Consider the following 18,505-nt stretch of genomic DNA (forward strand, 5'->3'; position numbering starts at 1 on the left):
CATTCAATCTGAAAAAAAAAATTACCTTTATCTACTTATAATAAAGGCCCCAAAGCTGTGATATGTACCACAGTTGAAATCAAAGAGAAAATTTATTTGGAGTGAGAAAAAACATGAATAACAGTAATTAATAATAATAATAATAAATACTGAATGGTCGCGGCTCCCCCTCTGTGCGGGTGGGAGCGCCTGGCGGGGTGTCCCCCCCGCGGTGGGAGGTGAATGGTATCGCCGCGCGCGGGGCGGGGCGGGGCCTGGGGCGGGGCGAGGGGCGGCCGTGAGGGGGCGCTGCGGGAGAGCGCTGCGGGCCCGGGGCGTGAGGGGAGCGCGGGGCGGCTCCGGGACCTGGGGGTGGCACAGGGGGTGCGGTGTGCGGAGCGGGTCAGGCTGTGCGGGGGTGGCACAGGGGCTGCGGAGCGGGGACGGGATACCGCGGGAAGCACGCAGCGATGTGAGGGACAGGGCACCGCGCTCCCGGCGCTGCTGAGCCCTGTGTTAGCGCCTGCTCTGTTCCGAGGCAGCACCGACACCCTGCGTACCGGGTTGGAATGTCCTTTACAGCATGGACCATCCCGCCCCGCTGCTTTATGAAACGGGAGGCTGGAACTGGCAGGAGTGACAGCAGGCAGCCCCCTCCTGGCACAGCTTCCGTCATCTCCCGTGCGTGTGACAGCACCGGCCTCTCCGTCACTCCCTGGGCTGGAGAAAGCCAAAAGCTTGGCCGTCCTGCGTCTTCAAATTACAAACATACCCAGTTCAGACTCAGAATGAGCTGCAGGAACCCTCCAGGTCTGGCTGCTAGAGATAAAGCAAATGGATAAATCTACTGTGACGGTAAAGAATTTTAGTGGTTAATTCGGGTTAAAAGGTCAGTGACCATTGAAATCAAATCGCTTTGCAGTTGTGCAGGAAGCAGTTCTGCAACCATAAACCTCATTTCGTAGCAAAATAAAGTGAATGTAAAATTAAAATCAAGACGTAGGAGTTCATAGACCTTTGGAAATGGTAGTCCGATGTACCATTTTATTGACAATGAGGTACTTTATTAGGTTAACTTTATTTCAGTTCCAAAATAGTACTTCAGAGAGAGACTCATGATTAATTCTGACAGCAAGTAAAAAAAAAAAGTCACGAACTTTAAAATAATGCTGGTACATCTAATGCTTATATTAATGACTTAAGATTAAGTGTAAATTTTAAGCTTTGTAATTAAAGATAATTGCTTAAATGAGATTTTCTGTAATTGTAACATTATATCTAATAACAATTGTTACTAATTTTAAAAACCCTCTGGAGAAAATCTTAGAAATCCTAGTAAGTGCTGCACATCTCATTTTCCATCCACTGGGTTTAAATTTGTACCCTCTGAGCCTAATTTGTTGCTTTCCTTAATTAATGTTGCATGAAATTTTCCTCTTTTGGTCATTTGATACCCTGATAGAGATTGGTTATCAACTCTCTGCAGGGTGTTGTTAGCAAAGATCTTGTCAGGTTCAAGAGTGGATAAGGACATCCTAGACTGGCATGCTGATTGAGTCACACCTTCAGAGCTTCCAGGTAGGCAGGTGTACTGGGGTGTGGTGGAAAGCTGATTTCACCAGCTATCTAACAGGCTGGATTGCCACTTTCTTTGGTTCTCTTTGTCATTTTGCTATTTTCTTTACTGAAATTGCAATTTTTAAGTCTCTCTGCAGGTGGAATGCCTCCTGTCCCTCAAGTGGCTCAGCAGATTAGTCAGGAGGAAAACCAGCAGCAAAATGGACCAAATTTGTCAAGTTGGCTTAATTCCTTACCTGCTGCATATGACAGGAACCCAATTCTGCCCCAGCAGGTACAACCAGCAGGCTGGGATAGGAACAATGTGCTTGTGGTCCCAGCTCCAGTTCCCTCACAACAACAAGTATATTTGTAAATTATACAACATTTATATTATACAACATTCGTTTATTATCTTGTTTGGAGATTGTTGACCTTTGTGTTTTGTGTGGAGACTTTGTGGATGGCAGAATTTATTACTCCAGTCTGGGAAGAAAGGAGCAAATAATTCCAGTAGTTTTTGCAGGTGACTTTGCCAAGCCTGATGATTTGCTTCAGAGAGCTGTGGCGTAGCTCATCTGGGTATGAATCTTTCTTTACAAAAATACTTTTGTATTTAAATTTAGAATGTCTGTGGGTACCTGTGGCTTTCATTTGGTTTTAATTAGTGCTGCAGATATACATGATTTTTCTTGAAGAAAGGAAAGGGGTGAGGAGGAATCAGACACATTCTCTAGGGAGGTAGCATTTGTTCTTGTTATAAAGTCCTAGAAGGAGATTTAATTAAACAGAATCCATTATTTAAAATTTTTATGTGCCATTTTAGAATAAAGGAGGGGGAATGGCAATGAAAATTTGTGCTGCTTGTGCTGACTTGACAGCAGTTGCAGGATGCTTACATGTGTTAATAAAAATGCCAGAAAATAGATGTGTTTTTATATGAACTTTTTTGAGAATTTTGTCCATCTGCCATCTGGCAGAGTATTTAAATTCTGTGAAATTTCTCACTGAATCAGCCAGCACTTTGATGAGATCTAGGGGTACTATACTTTAGGAGGAAAAACAGAAGTTATCAAGACTGAGTAGCACTGCATCCCAAGCTTCTCTCCGGATTTTTTGCATTACTGCTGCCCCACAAAGTCCTTCAGAGACTTTACAAAAAGCTGCACAAAATGCATTATTCATTATCTTTTAATGAAGTGTGACTTCAAACACCATGGAATGTTTCCAAGGACTGAGTAATCATTTGTATTGATTATCCATGTAACATTTTAACATTTTTCATAGTGTCTGTCTTGGTTTTGTGTTGTGCCGTAGGAAACATAAGTTTAATTATGTTTATTTGAAGGAAAATGAAATTCTGCAGGGAATAACAGCACTGAGGAAAGAAGGTTTATGGTCTCTGAAACCTCTGCCCAAACTCGGCACAAATCATACCATGTTGTTATGAAAGAAATGCAGTGGATGGCAACTGACTTTTTTTTCAAGAAAGAAGATGAAAGACTGTAATTGCCAAGAGAGTGATGTGAATTTGATATTTTCAACCAGAAAAGAATAGGCAGCATTTTCATGGTTAGGATGTGATCACCGAGGATCTGGGAGTCTGGGGTTGCCTTTCCACTGTTTGTAAACTTTAAACAGTACTCCTAAAGGGATTGTAATTATTTTTTTTTGTTAGAAATTTGCCTTTTAGATAGAATTGAGCAAAACCTTAAAATAACTTTATGGTTTTATTTTAGGGTTAGTGTGTCAAGGTGGGAATAGATGGGTCTGGAATACCAGTTCTACAAAGGCAAATGTTCTAATTACAAGCATTGAATTAGCTGCAGATATAGCTTATCTTTTGAGGGTGCTGCCCTATTTGCGACTCCTGGTAACATGAGCATAATGCTCCATTTCCATGGTGTGGGTTCTTGGAGCCTTTTAAAGTAACGGCAGCTGCTCTCTGCAAAGTCACATGACACGTGGCTCTTCCAAGTTCCACTTTAATTCTGCCATCAGCTGGGAGCTTTTTAATCATTCTCAGATACTGTGGTATTATTACTATTATTTTGTCTAAACTGCATCTGAATAGTAGTAAAATATTTCTTTAGGTTTTGTTTTTTCTTTTACAATAACTTAAGTACACAGACTGGCCTCTCTTTGATTTGATTGGGATGGAAAGCCATATTAGTTGCTACAAAGCACAAATGCTGTTAAAACTGAAGGTAACTGGAAAGTTTATTGAAGACATCTCCTGCTCCCTTTCATCAGCCAGACTTAAGCCAGTGAAGCTCAAACCAAAAAGGTATGTAGTGTTCAGGTGATTGGTTTATTTTTTATTGATTTTTTTTTTTTTAAGTAACAGATGAAAAAGAGTAATATTTGTGAGGGCTGAGAGGGTTCATTCAAAATTATTTGTTTCTTTTTTAATCTTTTGTTTCCAAACTGATCACTGCTAAAGACTTTATGCCTTTAAAGTCTTCTCCCTCAGTCTTCTGGGGGAAAACAGAGTGCTTCTTACTGCTTAAGTTCTTTTCATTTATCAAAGCTCAGTTTTGATCTTTCTGGCCACACTCAAGAGTTGAAGTCACTTGTGGTTTTGATCAAACACTGAAAATTTTTTCTGGAATAGAGTTTCCTAAGTAGAATAATTAAATCTTCTCCTTCTAGTTAGTTTCTAGTTAGTTTTCAGATGTACTTGCAAAACACTTAAAGATTTTTATTTTTTTTGGGGGGGGGGGAGGGGGAGGGAAGGACAGAGGGAGAAAAAAATACTCTGTTAAATTTTGGGCTTTTTAATTTTTATTTTTTTTTTGTTCTAGAGTCTTCCCTCAGAAGAGAAATTAGAAGGGTTCAGTTTTGAGTCTTGGAGCAAATGTAATTCTGCTGTAGAGCAATGCAGAGTTAAATTTTACCATAAATTAGCCTGATATAAGAAGGGTATGGTTAATGAAGCCCAAGACAGCTTGTGTGACACATGGCTGTGACAGGTGACAAGAAAGATGTCCTGCACTAGTGTCCTTAGGCTATTCTGCCAGAAGAGAGCATTGGCAGTTAATGAAATTGAGGACTGGGAAGTGATAGCTGAAGTATATATGTAAAACAGAAAAATAACTTATTCTTTTTGTCTTTAGACATCTTTGGTTTCCTGGAAATAGCGTACACAAAACAGCTATTGTGAAATCAGCTCTTAAAACTGCACTGTTTTTGAAACCATACCTGTAATTAAAGCTTTGCTCCATTACAAAGTTTGACCCTTATTAGCATATTGTGGGGAGTTTTCTTGCTGTCTCCAGACTCCACAGATGACTGGGGGATATGGGAGTTCTGTTATGCCCCTTCCATGTAATCCTTCAGAGATGACTGGAGCATCAGAGCATTTGGTGTACTTGAATTTTACAGTATAGTGTGCTTCTTATGTGTGTTGAGAGAAGCAGAATCCCTCCTGCCATATGCTCTTCAGCTGGGTACCTCTTTCAGCTCAGATTACTGACTAAAAATAATATTTTTGCCAGTAGGCATAGAATAAGGAAGCAGATTTATTTTTCATTACAATACCAAAGCTGACATTTGTTCTTGTATCACAAGTGTCAGTTTTTCTCCTGCTCTCTTCTCCATTCATAGAACTCTCATATGAACTAAATTATTTTTATTTTTGACTTTGTTTTTTGCAGAAGCTTTATCTGGTCACAGTAGATTCAGAAAATAATTTTGAATTTAAAGGGTATCCAAAGAGAAAAAAGACAAGTAAAAGAACACCTGGATAAAATATACTTCTGGAATGAGTGTCATTATTCCAGAATCCTCCTGTATGGCAGAGACCTGTTGGAAACTTGTTCTTGGATCAGTGAAAGAAAAATCTCTCAGCATTGTTCTGCCAGGATTAACAAGTGGTGCTGGGCAGGCTTTGCAAATTGCCTTCCATATTCCAGCACTTCAGAGGCTCTAAGGATCCATTGCAGGAAATCATTCTGACACTGAAACAGCAACAGATTGCCCTGAAGGATGTTATTACCAGGTAATAGAAACAAATCCATGTGAATCTTTGCACAGATTAGATGGGTGTGTGCTACCCTCCAAAATAGGGTATTTATGTGAACAACTGTAAAATGCTAGATGATAAATAGGCTGCCTTTTTTTATCCTTTTTGCAGGCTACATTCCTCTACACTGAACTTATTTGCATCTTAGATGTATAGTTTTGGATAATTCTAGGATCTGAAACTCTCAATAGTTCCATGGCAACTGTTATTATATTTATAACAGTTCTGCTTTATTTTGACATATCTTGTATTTGTTGTGTTAATGTTGACAAAAAAAAACCCCTAGGAATTGTAAAAAGCTTCTCTTGGTAACTTTATGGATGATGGTAATTTTCACTTAGGTGTTTTTGCATTTACTTGATGTCATCGTAAAACTTCCTGTCCTGATTTACTTTCTGTTACCTTTAGCCAGGTGTTTTGTGCTTCTTTGCAAATATTACTGGTTTTGAGTAGTTAATAGCTCAAGCGGTTAAAAATGAGTATAATAAAGTTCTGATTTGTTTTTTAGAGACCTGTGTGTGTTCCAGCTGTAGCTGTTGCTCCTCCATGTTTGTGTGGCGCAAATCCTTCTTACACATGGACCCATGGAATGAAACTCTTGCAGTTCAGTCTGAGGAACAGAGATGGTGCAGTGTGATTCAGGTATTAAACACCCACCACTGGATACACCCGTGTGCAGGGGCTGTCTCTAATTGTGAGTGTGACCTGCAGAACATTCAGGTTCTCATTTATAACCAGGCAAGCTGGGAGCTCTGGCTGTCCTGCTTTGGAAGCTGAAAGCAGAAGGGAGAGCAGGTGCTGATTTTGACACAGATGATTGCAGTGTTTAACATCCTGGAGCTTTTCCTGAATTTCCGTTTCCTCACGTGAGTGAGAGTTAGTGAGAGTGGTGCTCACAGCTGGCATTATCTGGTAAGAGGATCTCTTACTCCAGCTAATAGTGAGTAGGTGCTTATGGTGGGAGGGCAAAGTCTAATACATTTGCAAGATTCATTTGCATAGTTTCTTTGCTTATTGAAGCAAATTATATATGTAGCTGTAGCACAAATATGTAATTATAAATGAAATATGTCAGTCATATTACTATTTGATGAGGAATCTAGGGTGTTTACAAGGAGTATGCCTCTAATTATCCTATGTTTATGAGCAATTTGTGCTTCAAATGCAGATTTTTTTTTTTCATAATAGCCATTTGATTAATTGCTTTTGCTTTCATTATCTGTAGCTATTTACATTGTTAGTACTTTAAGTGTAGTTGGTGTTTTTATGTTGGCAGTTCCTCAGCCTTACTCCAGGGGCTTTTATTTGTCGTAGAGTGCCCTGGCATTGCCTGAGGATAAATTGAAAGTATGCTCCTTTCCCTCCCCAGTAAGATTCTGTGTATCCTCTGGGGCCTACAATTTGAGCAAACATTAACAATATATTGAAGGTATTTTTATTTTTTATTCCAAATTGCATGATTATGCTTTCTGTTAGATGCAGTATAAAACATGAAAGAATACTTTGCCTTAAAGCAACACAAGGCATTTGATTTGATTTAGTCAATAGACAAGAAAAATGATGGAGCAGGTACAGGAATAACAGCTCAGGTGTGCTTGATCATAGGACATGATGTGGTTACTGTAATAGATATTTAGATTTTTATTTGGCTGACTGCACCATAAATTAATAGCTTTAATAGTAGGCAGATTAATTATGAATTGTGTAGATCTGTAATGTGGGCAGTCAGATAACTTGAAATGTTTTGCATGCTTAATGTAGGTTGGGTAAGTAATAAGATAACAATTTTTCCAGTCTTCTCACTCTGTTAAAAAAAAAAGACTGTTTAGAGATTTATCCCTTATTAATGTGAATTTTTAATGAAGTTGCTAGTTTCCCTATTTTAGGAATTCATAAAAATCTTCAACAAAGGCAAGTGATCCTTCTGTGCTATCCTGTCTTCCCACACTCCTTCCACAGGTGTCAGTCACACAGGTGTGATTACTGTTGTCTTCTATGACTGATTTAGATCTGCTGATGGATGCAAAGAGTAAGGAGTGGTGTGACAAAATTGCAAGAGGCAGAGATAATCACACATACAGGTGAATTTCATGCAAAGAAATCAGTGTTTTAAAATCAAAAGTAGAGAGAAGATGGTTTGGGGAGAAACTAGGATTTTTGGTTGAGGTCACCCTTCTAGTTTAAGTAACTTGGTCTTTCAAGATCCCTTCAAAGATTGTATCATACACCTTCCCTTCAGACTAGAGGGAAAATGAAAATCATGTCCTTTCCACACTGCTGCTTCTGTCCTGTCTTTGCTCCCACTTTAATCTAACAAACCATCTGACTTCTGTATTGAGACAGCCAAAATAAATGTGTGTGTTTTCAGTCCTTGATAAACAGAAAATGCCATTCTTGATTATCACTGGATTTCAGATCCACCTGTGATGTTTATGTAGTTCTAAGATGTATTTGAAAGCTTCTCTCCAGTGACAATTTCTTTTCTTGAAAGGATGTGCTGAGAGCACAAGGATTGTAATGGGTTCATTTGTTTTACAGGCTTGTAAGTGGTAATTCTGTTGAAGAGAGTCTGTTGAAAAAGAGTATTAAACATAGGATTCAAGAACTGGCTGCTCAGGGAGGGGATTGTTCAACAGACCTTTTATCTCAGGTACTGTAACATTAAGAACATTAGCAGTTATTTAATGATACATAAAAAATTAGTGTTTTACTTGATCTGAGACAGAGTTTTGAAAAGGTAGTGGTTTATTATTTCTAGGTTTATTTGGGAACCAGTGATATGTGTTCACAGTTCAGTAGAAATACTGAGCTGTCAGCTCATATAGAAAATCAGAAGGTAACAATATCTAGTAATAAAGGTTTGCTTGTTTCAATGATAATGTTACCCTTTTATTGACATTGCCTTAATCAAAAGCAACATCTGCAGCAAAAGGTGTCAAATACATCTGTAATTTGACTTCTCTGAACTTGATTTTAGGATGAGTAAAAAATTTTTTGACCTCATGCCTTATCTTATTGAATACTTCAAAACGTGTTTCCATAAGGTTCTTTGCTCTGAATATGGAAAAGAGGGTTCCAGAACGTTTACAGAAGAGAGACTGTCTGAGCTAAGAAATTATTTAGATTGAATGTTGTGTGACTCAGGAAACATCATGGTTCCTACTCAGAACAGCTGGCCAGCTTGGTGGACCAGATTTGGGGATTTCTCTTATTTTATGTAAACCTTTAGAAAAGGTTGGAATTTACTTTCTGTAAAACAACCAAGTGGCTTCCGTAAAGTACCTTGTTTTCAATCCATTTACATGAAACAGTTCTGTGCAAATTTAAATACTGAAACACTCAGGGGAGGTAATTTGAGCCTGTTGATATATCTGTTCATGTTCTGAAACATCTAAATTACCAAGTGTTCTCCTGAGGGTTGTGACGTGCATTGAACTGAATGGTATCTTGTGTTGTAAAACTGTTTTATAGTCCTGTGCCTTGTCAGATAATTTGCATTATTTTCTTCAAGGTCTTGGATCATGTCAGTGATGTGGTTCTCTTGTAACTATGTTTATCACTCTCCAAAGCAATGCCAAAATTGTTACATAAAGACCATTGCAAGTCCAGAGGGAAAGGTGTTGAAACGTGATTTGCATTGTGAGAACTTGGGGGTTTCTGGGGTCTTTTTTGTTGTAGTTTTTTTGTGTGTTTTTTTTTTTTTTTCTTTTAATTCCTCATTGCTGTTAGAGTACTACATGAGTGTTTACTAAGCAAAAACATAACTAGATTTTAGAATTCTAAATAGCAAATATCTTCTCCTAACAGTATTACTAATATAGGTTATATTTATTACATTTCCATACACTTAGGAATATGAATTTCCCCAATATTATGATAATATGATCTTGGATGTATCATTTGCACAACCAGTATGTAAAAAATAAGGGTGGAAAGCTGTTTAAGTGGTAGGATATGAATTGTTTTCAGTCAAGGCTATTGATAACTATGAATTTTGAGACAGGGCTTTTGCTTATGTATTTTTGTATTATGTATTTTTTTGCTTATGTATTTTTGGTACCTAAGCCTTCACTTTGTATTTATGTAGAATGTAGGTGGTCATCCTCTTTGTGCTAAAGACTGGAATTCTGGGTGTATTCAAATCTAAATGAATCACTTTTGAGTTGATGACAGTGACTTCTAGAAAAAGAAATAGATTTCTTTAAGTTTACTTCTACTGTCAATAATTTTTCTCAGATTTAACAGGAAATCACTGGTGGCCTGATTGGTGAATTTGTTTTCTCTTAAGCACGAATGTAATTCACGGGGACCTTTTTCTTATCAAAGGTTCTGTGTTAACCTTTAGCCTTAAGGTAGTGTTTACTGTCCAAGAATCAAATCTGTGCTCCTGCTGATTTTATACTGAATATACTGATTTTATACTGAATACTGAAGTGCTTCAGTATTGCTCCATCTGACGTACCAGAAGTCCTTCCTCCTGTCTGGGTGGAACCTCCTGAGCATCAGTGTGTGCCCGTTGTCTCCTGTCCTGTTACCTGGCACCACCGAGCAGAGCTGCTCCTCTCAGCCGCTTCTTCCCGAGGCCGAACAGCGCCGGCTCCCTCAGCCTTTCCCCGTAAGAGAGATGCTCCAGCCCCTTCACCGCCTTTGTTTCCCTCGGCTGGCCCCGCTCCAGACGCTCCCAGTCTCTCCTGCCCTGAGCAGTACAAGCCCCGCGAGCTGCAATGTGCATTTTCACACCGTGGCTTGAAGAGCCAGCCCTGCTCCCTGCGCGGACAGAAACCACCCTCTGTTCTCTCCTTCCCCTCCCCTGTCTCTGCTATAATAAATATAATTTTTCTGCCCTGTCGCCGAGCCCGTTCCTATCGCGACAGGAGCCGCGGGCCGGCTCCGCGGTGCGCGCAGGCGCGGCGCTGGCGCAGGCGCGGTGCGGCGCGCGGCTGGCGGCGCAGGCGCGGCGGGACGCGGTTTGTCTCCTGCCGGCGCTGGTAGCGGCGCCCCCGCCCGCGCTTCCTGCCCGCAGCGAATGGAACCCGCGGCGCCCGCGGTAAGTGCGGCCCGCGGGGCCCGCCCGGGCCCGGCTGCGCGCCCCGCTCCGCTCCGAACGGCCCCCGACAGCCCTGCCGTCGCACCGGGAGCGGCCGCGGAGGGACGGGCCCGCCCGGCGCGGGGCGGGGGACGCGGGCCGGGCCGGGCCGGGGGAGCGCGGCCCCGGCGGGGGAGCCCCGGGCGGGGGGAGTCCCCGCGGAGCGGCGGCGGAGCCGGGCTTCGCCCCCGGCCCGAGCGGCCTCGCTGCGCTGCTCGCACACAAAAGGCGATCCCCGCTTCGGGACCTCCCTTATCGGCCTGTAATTAATTAAGTGTTTTCACTGGGGCCGTAAGTGTTAGTGAGGTGCGGGTAATTAAAATAATAAGACCTTGTTGCTGGTAGTATCGTTTGAATCTTAATTATTTGGCATCGGCGCTGTGAAACAACCACAATACCTGGAAGAATTGCAGTATCGTTAAATCTTTTGGAAAAGGGGCCTGTAAGGAGTGCAGTTTTTTCCGCTTCCCGCTCTACTGAGGGAGCTCGCTCAGGTTTGAGCTCCGGAGAGTGGGAGAGCCGAGACCCGCCGGGATGAGCCCGGTGCAGGAGAGCCGAGACCCGCCGGGATGAGCCCGGTGCAGGAGAGCCGAGACCCGCCGGGATGAGCCCGGTGCAGGAGAGCCGAGACCCGCCGGGATGAGCCCTGGTCCGGGAGAGGCGGAACCCGGCCGGAGGAGCCGCTGTGCCAGCTGCGCTCCCCGGTACCCCCGGCACGGGAGGTCCCGGGCTCTCGGCCTCCTGTCGCTGCTGGCACGTGTGTGACAGCTCTGCTTTGCTCCACCCTCCCGGACAGCCGCCTCTTTCCCGGGGCAAGGAAGGGAATATCTCCATCCCCAGGGCTTAGGCAGATCGCTGCAGGTAGTGCAGGACAGGGAGCGGAGGGTTTGTGATGTGCTCCCTGCCTGGGCAGCGGAGGAACGGGAGAACCGGCAGCACCCGCTGCATCTCATCGCTTCCCACTGGTGCTGCCGTGCCGGTGTGCTGCTGCCTGTTGCCACTTGCGACCAGCTTGGAGTTAGGAACACAAAGGAGTGGCAGCATATTTGTGTGTGTTTGGCCTGAAATTATAAAAATGAAAGTGTTGCTTTCAAAACAAGAGAGAGATTTTAAAAGGAAAAAAACCAAACCTATCAGGTTTCATTTTCTCTTGCTGCTCTTTGTATGTGACTCCCAGTCCTGAATCTACCTGTCAGTGCATGTCATTGGAATTTTTGTTTGTCTGTGATTGAAATGCAAAACCAGAATGTTTTGGGATTTCTGCGTAGCTTAATAAACAGCATTTTTAATGAAATGCAGATTTGATTAATTTTCATCTCTTTATGTGTTCTGAAGGAAAGAGAAGGCAAAGTTAAGCATCAAGTACAGTAGTTTTCCATACAATTGGATGACTTGGCCTTCAGTAGCTAGAAAATAAATGAATAGCCTGTCCATTTTCTTATTTTTAGTTGCTACTGAAACATTGGTAATAACGTGAAAAAAGAGTGGATGCCTTTGGTATTGGAGACCATAGTTTTTTGAAGTTCCACAGCAAGGGAAAAAGTCCTGTGTCTATCTAGTTAAGGGGAACACAGCATTTATAAGACTATTCAATAGCAGTGCTAGCTAGAGAAATTTATGAGGGATTTAAGGAAGATTTTGTTGTTCTGAGATGCCAGTGAATAGATCATTCTAAACGTTTTAAATAAAAGGTAATCTTTCTAGCTGTAGTTAAGTAGTTTCAGTTGCAGAAGAGTTTTTACCTTTCCTGATTGTCTGTTTTTGTGTATTTCTTTAGCGTATACTATAAAACCTTAGATCAGTGAGAATGCACCATGGCAATGGTCCTCAGAATGCCCAGCGCCAGCTCCAGAGATCCAGGTCCTTCACAGGCAGTGAGGGAGAAGAACAACAGGCAAATTTGCCCCAGTCTCCCGCAGCCTCTTTTGCGCCTTCTGCAAGCCCCTCAGCGCCGCAGTCGCCCAGTTACCAAATCCAGCAGTTTATCATGAGCCGGAGCCCGGTGGCGGGGCAGAATGTGAACATCACCCTGCAGAACGTGGGCCCGGTGGCCTCGGGGAACCAGCAGATAACTCTCACCCCGCTGCCGCTTCCAAACCCGACGTCCCCGAGCTTTCAGTTCAGCCCTCAGCAGAGGCGCTTTGAGCATGGATCCCCCTCGTACATCCAGGTCACCTCTCCGCTGCCGCAGCAAGTGCAGTCGCAGAGCCCCACGCAGCCTAACCCGGTGCCGGTGCAGGCGCTGCCCAACGTCCGGGCAGGCACTCCCGGGCCTGGCCTGGGCATGTGCAGCCAGAGCCCAACAAGGGGCTTTGTGGATGCCAGCGTGCTCGTGAGACAGATCAGCCTGAGTCCTTCCAACGGCGGACACTTTGTGTACCAAGAAGGGCCGGGAATTGCACAAATTGCTCAAGGAGCTGCTGCACAGGTGCAGCTTCCATCGTCTGGGACGCCTGCCACGGTGAGGGAGCGCAGGCTTTCACAGCCTCACTCGCAGTCTGGGGGCACCATCCACCACCTCGGGCCTCAGAGCCCTGTGGCCAGCGGGGCAAATATGCAATCCTTGACTAGCCCGGGCCACATCACAACGACCAGCTTGCCACCCCAAATCAGCAATATTATCCAGGGGCAACTTATGCAACAGCAGCAGCAAGTGCTTCAAGGGCAACAGCTGAGTAGACCCATTGGATTTGACAGGACTTCTGGTGGATTGATAGCAGGAGTTGGAGGACCAAGTGCGTTTGGAATGACGTCACCTCCTCCTCCCACAAGTCCTTCACGGGCCACTGTGCCACAGGGGCTGTCGAGTCTTCCTCTCACTCCTACAGCTAACACAACAGTGAAAAAACAACCCAAAAAGTTGGAGGAGATTCCTCCTGCAAACCAAGAAACTGCTCAAATGAGAAAACTGTGTTTGGATCATCACCACAAGCAGATGGAAATTCTTAAGGAAACTTTTAAGGAATGTTTGATTGAACTGTTCTTCCTGCAACATCTTCAAGGGAATATGATGGACTTCTTAGCTTTTAAGAAGAAACATTGTGTTCCTCTGCAAGCATACCTGAGGCAAAATGACTTGGATCTGGAGGAGGAAGAAGAGGAAGAACAATCTGAGGTCATCAATGATGAGGTAAGAAACTTTGTTGGAATAAAATCGTGGATGAAGTTGTAGCACTGGGATTGTGAAGTATTAAAGAATGGGACAGGACATGAAGAACCATTTTTGCTTGATGAAGTATGGCGGTTTTTCATAAAATAGTTGGTCTGAGAGAATGCAGTTCTGCTGGGTGGTGTGATTTGATGGGTCGGTTTGAGTGTGCTGTTAGATTTATGGATTTAAAATTAAAGAATAGAGAGGGAGCTTTAACTGTCCTAGTTGCACACAAGTAAAGATGGTAGAAGTGTGGAAATGATTTTAAGCTCTCAGAATGGTTATGACTAGGAATCATAGTTTTAATTTCACTTAACTAGACTTGGACAAACCAAAAAGGAATAAGCAAAAGCATTACAAGAGGTTAACCTGACTCATGGATCTTCCAGTCATAGATGTTACTGAAGTTCAATGTTGCTGCAGCCAACAAAAAATGTGAATTAATCTAATTAGTGAGGGAGAACATGTGTAGTGGTCCACAGTCATGTGGTGCCCTGGAGCTCTGTGTGTAAGTTGCTGTTTAAAGGATTAACAACCAGCGCTTACATACTAGACATTGACAAGTTCATTTTGTTGCTTATGCAAAGGTTTAAATTACTAACTAGCTTGAATTCATTGTTCATTAATGGCAAAGAAGTTGAAGGAAGCTCGCCACTGACAGGTGCTGTGCAGCTTTAACTGCATGTTTGTACCCGTCTGTGGCTGCTGGAGCACTGGTCTGGTGCAGAGCCTGCCCACAAACCGACATGGCAAGTGGTTGCAGCAGGGTAGATAGAACTGATGTCCCTGCACCACTTGGCATTCATAAATATCTTCGAAAATTTGTGAAAATATCTAAGGGTATATAGCTGCCAGAGTGTAGAGGAATCAATATTATGTAAAGAACCTTTAACTACCTTTGGGAAATGAGTGCCTTCACTGAAATTTCATGACTCTTAGGTATGAATTATTAGTCATGCCTTCAGCTGGAATTGGTGGGAAATTTTAACAGAATTATGGCTGAAGTTTAATTTATTCATTGCTTTGTTGTCTAAACTTCTTGATTAGGAAAATACATTTCTGCTTGCGACAGTTATTGACAATTTTGAAGGAATCATTACTTTATATAGTAATATAAAAGCTAGCTTGTTACTGTAATTTATTGACAATGGATATTCAGTATTTTTTTTTTCACCTGGTTTGTGTTTTGTCAAATTGTTTAGGTGTTCTTGTTGGGTTGCGTGTTTGTCAGCTGAAATAACCAGGTATTTTTAACTACCATCTGCACACTTTGAGGGCTCTTTAGTGGGTGTAAATGGTACAGGTTCCTTGAAGTCAGTGGCACTGCTACACTTTAAATGAGTTGAGGCTCTACCCCATGGTGTTTGGGGTTGAGAATTTGCTGTACTTCACTGCCTTCTCGTGGTGGATCCTCTTTTGTTTGTGAAAGCTGCTTGTCCCTGTAACTGCTGGAGAGTTTTGCAAAGTGCAACAGCAGAAGTGTTTATGTGTTTTCAAGTGATGAATCCTTCTGAAAGATTAAGACGTCTTTTGAGTATGTTCTTTCTTTGTATTTTGTTGTCGCCTTCTGTTTTATTTCCCCCTCCCCCTCTTTATCACTTTCTGCTAAAGCAACGCTTCATCCCTCGCCTGGAAGGTTGATGTCTTTGGGAATTCAAGGGGAGAGTGAATGGTGGCTGTGCTCATTGCTTAAATAAATGTTGAAGCTCTCTTACGTTCAAACTGTCTGTCATGCTAATTTGTTGTCCGTTAGCAGCAGCAATCATTAAATTTAAAACACATTTTTATGTTAACTGGATTTAAGAAAATGTTTCCAGTGACGAGAAGTCACAATAAACAGTCAAGGCTGTGCTCTGTTCTGCTATTAAAAGTAAGACAGAACTCTAAAAATGGGCTGTGCTCGAAACAAGCTGTACTGATGGTGGTTTAGTTATTATCCCCTCTTCAGTGAGGTGCCATCAGTACCAAAGGAGTGTGTTGAACAGTTAAAAGAAAGAAAAACTTCTAAAAAGAAAATGATTCTCCCTTCTTTTTTTTTTTTCCCAAAATATTTCTCTCAGGTAAAGGTTGTGACAGGAAAGGATGGGCAGACTGGTACTCCTGTCGCTATAGCAACCCAGCTTCCTCCAAATGTTTCTGCTGCTTTTTCATCCCAGCAGCAACCATTTCAGGTACTTTTCAATGGTTCTAAAATGTAGTTTCATCCCAGATTTTTTTTCTTCATTCAGATTTGATATTTCTTAGATGAATTAGAATTTTCCCAAGAGCCCATCCCTTATCATCTAAACAAAACCAAAAAACCTTTGCAGTCTTCAAATGCATCAGTATAACTGAAGCCTTGAGGAAGTTAAAGCTTTGTCTCCAGGTTGCTGGCTTATTGCATTAACTTTCAGCTTGAATGTTTTCACTTTGGTTTGTTTGTCTTTTGTATCCCTAATGCATTTGGTTCATTTGTGCATTCTGCATAGTGATAATATGGATTCTTTGTCTGTGGCATTGTAATTGTGGATTTCTTCTAAAATTCTTTTATTTTTTTTTCTTCCCCTTATGTATTAAAGGTTTTGAGTGTGGCTACAAAAGAATTTGGATTTGCCTTCCCTGAAATGTGTTAAACAACAATACTAATCCTCTGACACTATTTGTTTTAAATAATTAACTGCTTTCCATTAGCTCTGCCATAAATGTTGGGAAGAAGAAACAGAAGTGCTTATTTTTATTTTAAAACTCCTTTTTAACATTTTTTTTGTTTTTCATTTTTCATGAGGAATACTGGAGAAAGCCAAGAAATAAATGTGATAATAAGTTAAAATTTTTATGGATCAGTGATGATGCAACTTTTCAGTTTGGTGTGGTTTTATGCAGCTGCCTTCAACTCTGTTACCCAGACATCATGCCATACATACCCTGAGAAGTAATATACCCTAATTCCATCTGTAACTAAAATATTTACCTTTTAGCTCAATTATATGCTTAGCAGGTGTTACAGGGTGATTTACTGTGCTGTACCATAGCAGCTGTACAGGCTGTGCTCCCTTTTATCTAGGCTTTGGAAATGGATAGTGAAATGAAATACAAGCTGGGTTGTGTTCCTGTGTGTAACAAATGTCATGTTCTCTGTGATGTTGTACAAAGGAGTTGTGCAGCAAAGGGGATTGCACTGAGAGCTCTTCCTTAGGGCCAGTACTGATATATCTTGGAAGTCTCCTTAGGTAGTCAGGCTTCATTTAAGCTGTTTAAAATACCTAATATTGTATCAAGTGACTTATTGTAGTGATTAGGCTTATCACCAAGCTGTAGCTCCAGCAGTGATGATACTTCTGAAGGTATTGTACCGTGTCAGACCAGTTTCAGGGCAACTGGTTCATGCTAAAAATGTACAAAACTCTCTGTGTGGTACTGACCTTTTGGCACAAACTGCTAACAGAAAGTGGCATTTCTTTCCATCAGTCCTGGTCTTTGCAGCTGTTTATGGAGAAATTATGTGCCCCAATCAGCATCACCATTCAAATCCCAGTGCAGAAGTGCAGCGCTCCGAGTGATTATTGTATGCGTGCTGCATAATCATGACCTCGGGACAGCTACATTATTTTAATTAAAGTTGGGACAGTTTTAGTCTAATATTAGTGGTATGTGACTGCAATTTATAAAGACATAACATGTCTGCTCTCTGAAGAGTCTGGCCTAAATTACACGGTGATAATGCAGACAGCTGGGAGGCATATTCTTGAGAAAATGTCAGTCAAAAATCCTAAAGTAGAGATACAGCCAGAAACTGTGAGTATGCAGTCATCCAGAGGGGGAGAGCAGGTGAAATAAATAGCATTTAATGCGGAGTTTGAAGAATATAATTTCTTAAACTGATGTCCCAGTAGCATTTGATGCAAATGGGACATAAACTGAATTTGTTAGTCAATTTAGTATCATTTACAAAATCAGTTATTGTGGCTTATTTTGAAAATTCTATAAATTCCCAGGTCTATGATGCTCTGCCAGACACTGGCTGTTGGATCTGAAATATGCTGCACGTCTACCTTATGACAAGACAAGTATTTGAAAACTTAATCCCTGTTGAGTGTGAAATGGCAGTGAACCATGGATATGAGTCAGAGATACTTAAAACCAGAATTTACATCTTAAGGCTGTAGCTGTATCGCTGGAGTGGCCACAAATGCCCTCAGAGCAGCAAAGGGATTGTTATTAATTCATAGCTATTGCTGGAGTCTGAGGGGCATGAGATATATTCAGCTCCAAGAGGAGCATTTGAAACACAGTCATTGTAGGTGATGTTGGCTGTGATTATAATGCCATGCAGTGAAGCACTGAAGATGCAGGATGTCACTGCTGTGTTATATTTCAGTATAGACTGGTGTTTCCCTCTGTGGGTTTAATTTACAGTGGTAAAATTTTGGTTAAAATCAGAGAAGGAAATACCTGTGAATTAAGTAAAGCATTTTAATGGGAAATTACTGTCTATGTTGTCATAAAAATTTTTCACAACATTTGCAAACCCTTACTATACCTCAACATACTTTAAAGCATGATACATTAAACATTAAGGCTCTCACCATTAGAAAAGTCCACTTTGAGAACTAGAGTGCTAAATTAATTCATTTCCCAAGATGCAGAGACTGCCAGACATAAAGTCTGTGTTTGTATTTTTTGATGGAATCTCTTAAGGCATTTTTTGGGATAGACCTTATTTTTCTCA

The 18,505-nt window shown here is 41.8% G+C and overlaps 1 protein-coding gene, 1 long non-coding RNA gene and 1 other non-coding gene across 7 annotated transcripts in view; all 3 read left to right on the top strand.

Annotated features, from left to right (window-relative positions):
* The first annotated feature begins 403 nt into the window (after positions 1–403).
* Positions 404–5,317, top strand: LOC106628256 (uncharacterized). Of its 3 annotated transcripts, none has more exons than XR_015774269.1 (5): positions 404–834; positions 1,466–1,557; positions 1,684–2,118; positions 3,660–3,823; positions 5,193–5,317. It is a non-coding gene; the product is annotated as an uncharacterized LOC106628256 (long non-coding RNA). The 3 variants fall into 3 exon arrangements; XR_001331548.2 differs by having other exon boundaries at positions 1,684–1,900; XR_015774268.1 differs by having other exon boundaries at positions 1,684–3,823.
* Positions 5,318–6,302: 985 nt separating this feature from the next.
* Positions 6,303–18,505, top strand: part of EP400 (E1A binding protein p400) — a 50,880-nt gene continuing 38,677 nt past the window's right edge. For 2 of the 3 annotated variants that reach the window (XM_088065189.1, XM_088065190.1), the window contains exons 1-4: positions 6,303–6,472; positions 7,520–7,641; positions 8,099–8,210; positions 12,424–13,776. In XM_088065189.1, the coding sequence (XP_087921315.1) occupies positions 12,454–13,776 (1,323 nt within the window). In that variant the 5' untranslated portion in view covers positions 6,303–6,472; positions 7,520–7,641; positions 8,099–8,210; positions 12,424–12,453. Of the gene's footprint in view, positions 6,473–7,519; positions 7,642–8,098; positions 8,211–10,488; positions 10,608–12,423; positions 13,777–18,505 lie in introns of those variants that run through there. The other variant, XM_088065188.1, reaches the window with a different exon arrangement.
* On the top strand, positions 6,836–6,974 carry LOC148182746 (small nucleolar RNA SNORA49). The gene has a single exon (XR_015774304.1). It is a non-coding gene; the product is annotated as a small nucleolar RNA SNORA49 (small nucleolar RNA).

Source organism: Pseudopodoces humilis, chromosome 20 (genome assembly GCF_049639895.1).
Source record: "Pseudopodoces humilis isolate 2021_Gansu_Grassland_sample_001 chromosome 20, ASM4963989v1, whole genome shotgun sequence".
In the NCBI taxonomy this organism is placed as follows: Eukaryota; Metazoa; Chordata; class Aves; order Passeriformes; family Paridae; genus Pseudopodoces; species Pseudopodoces humilis.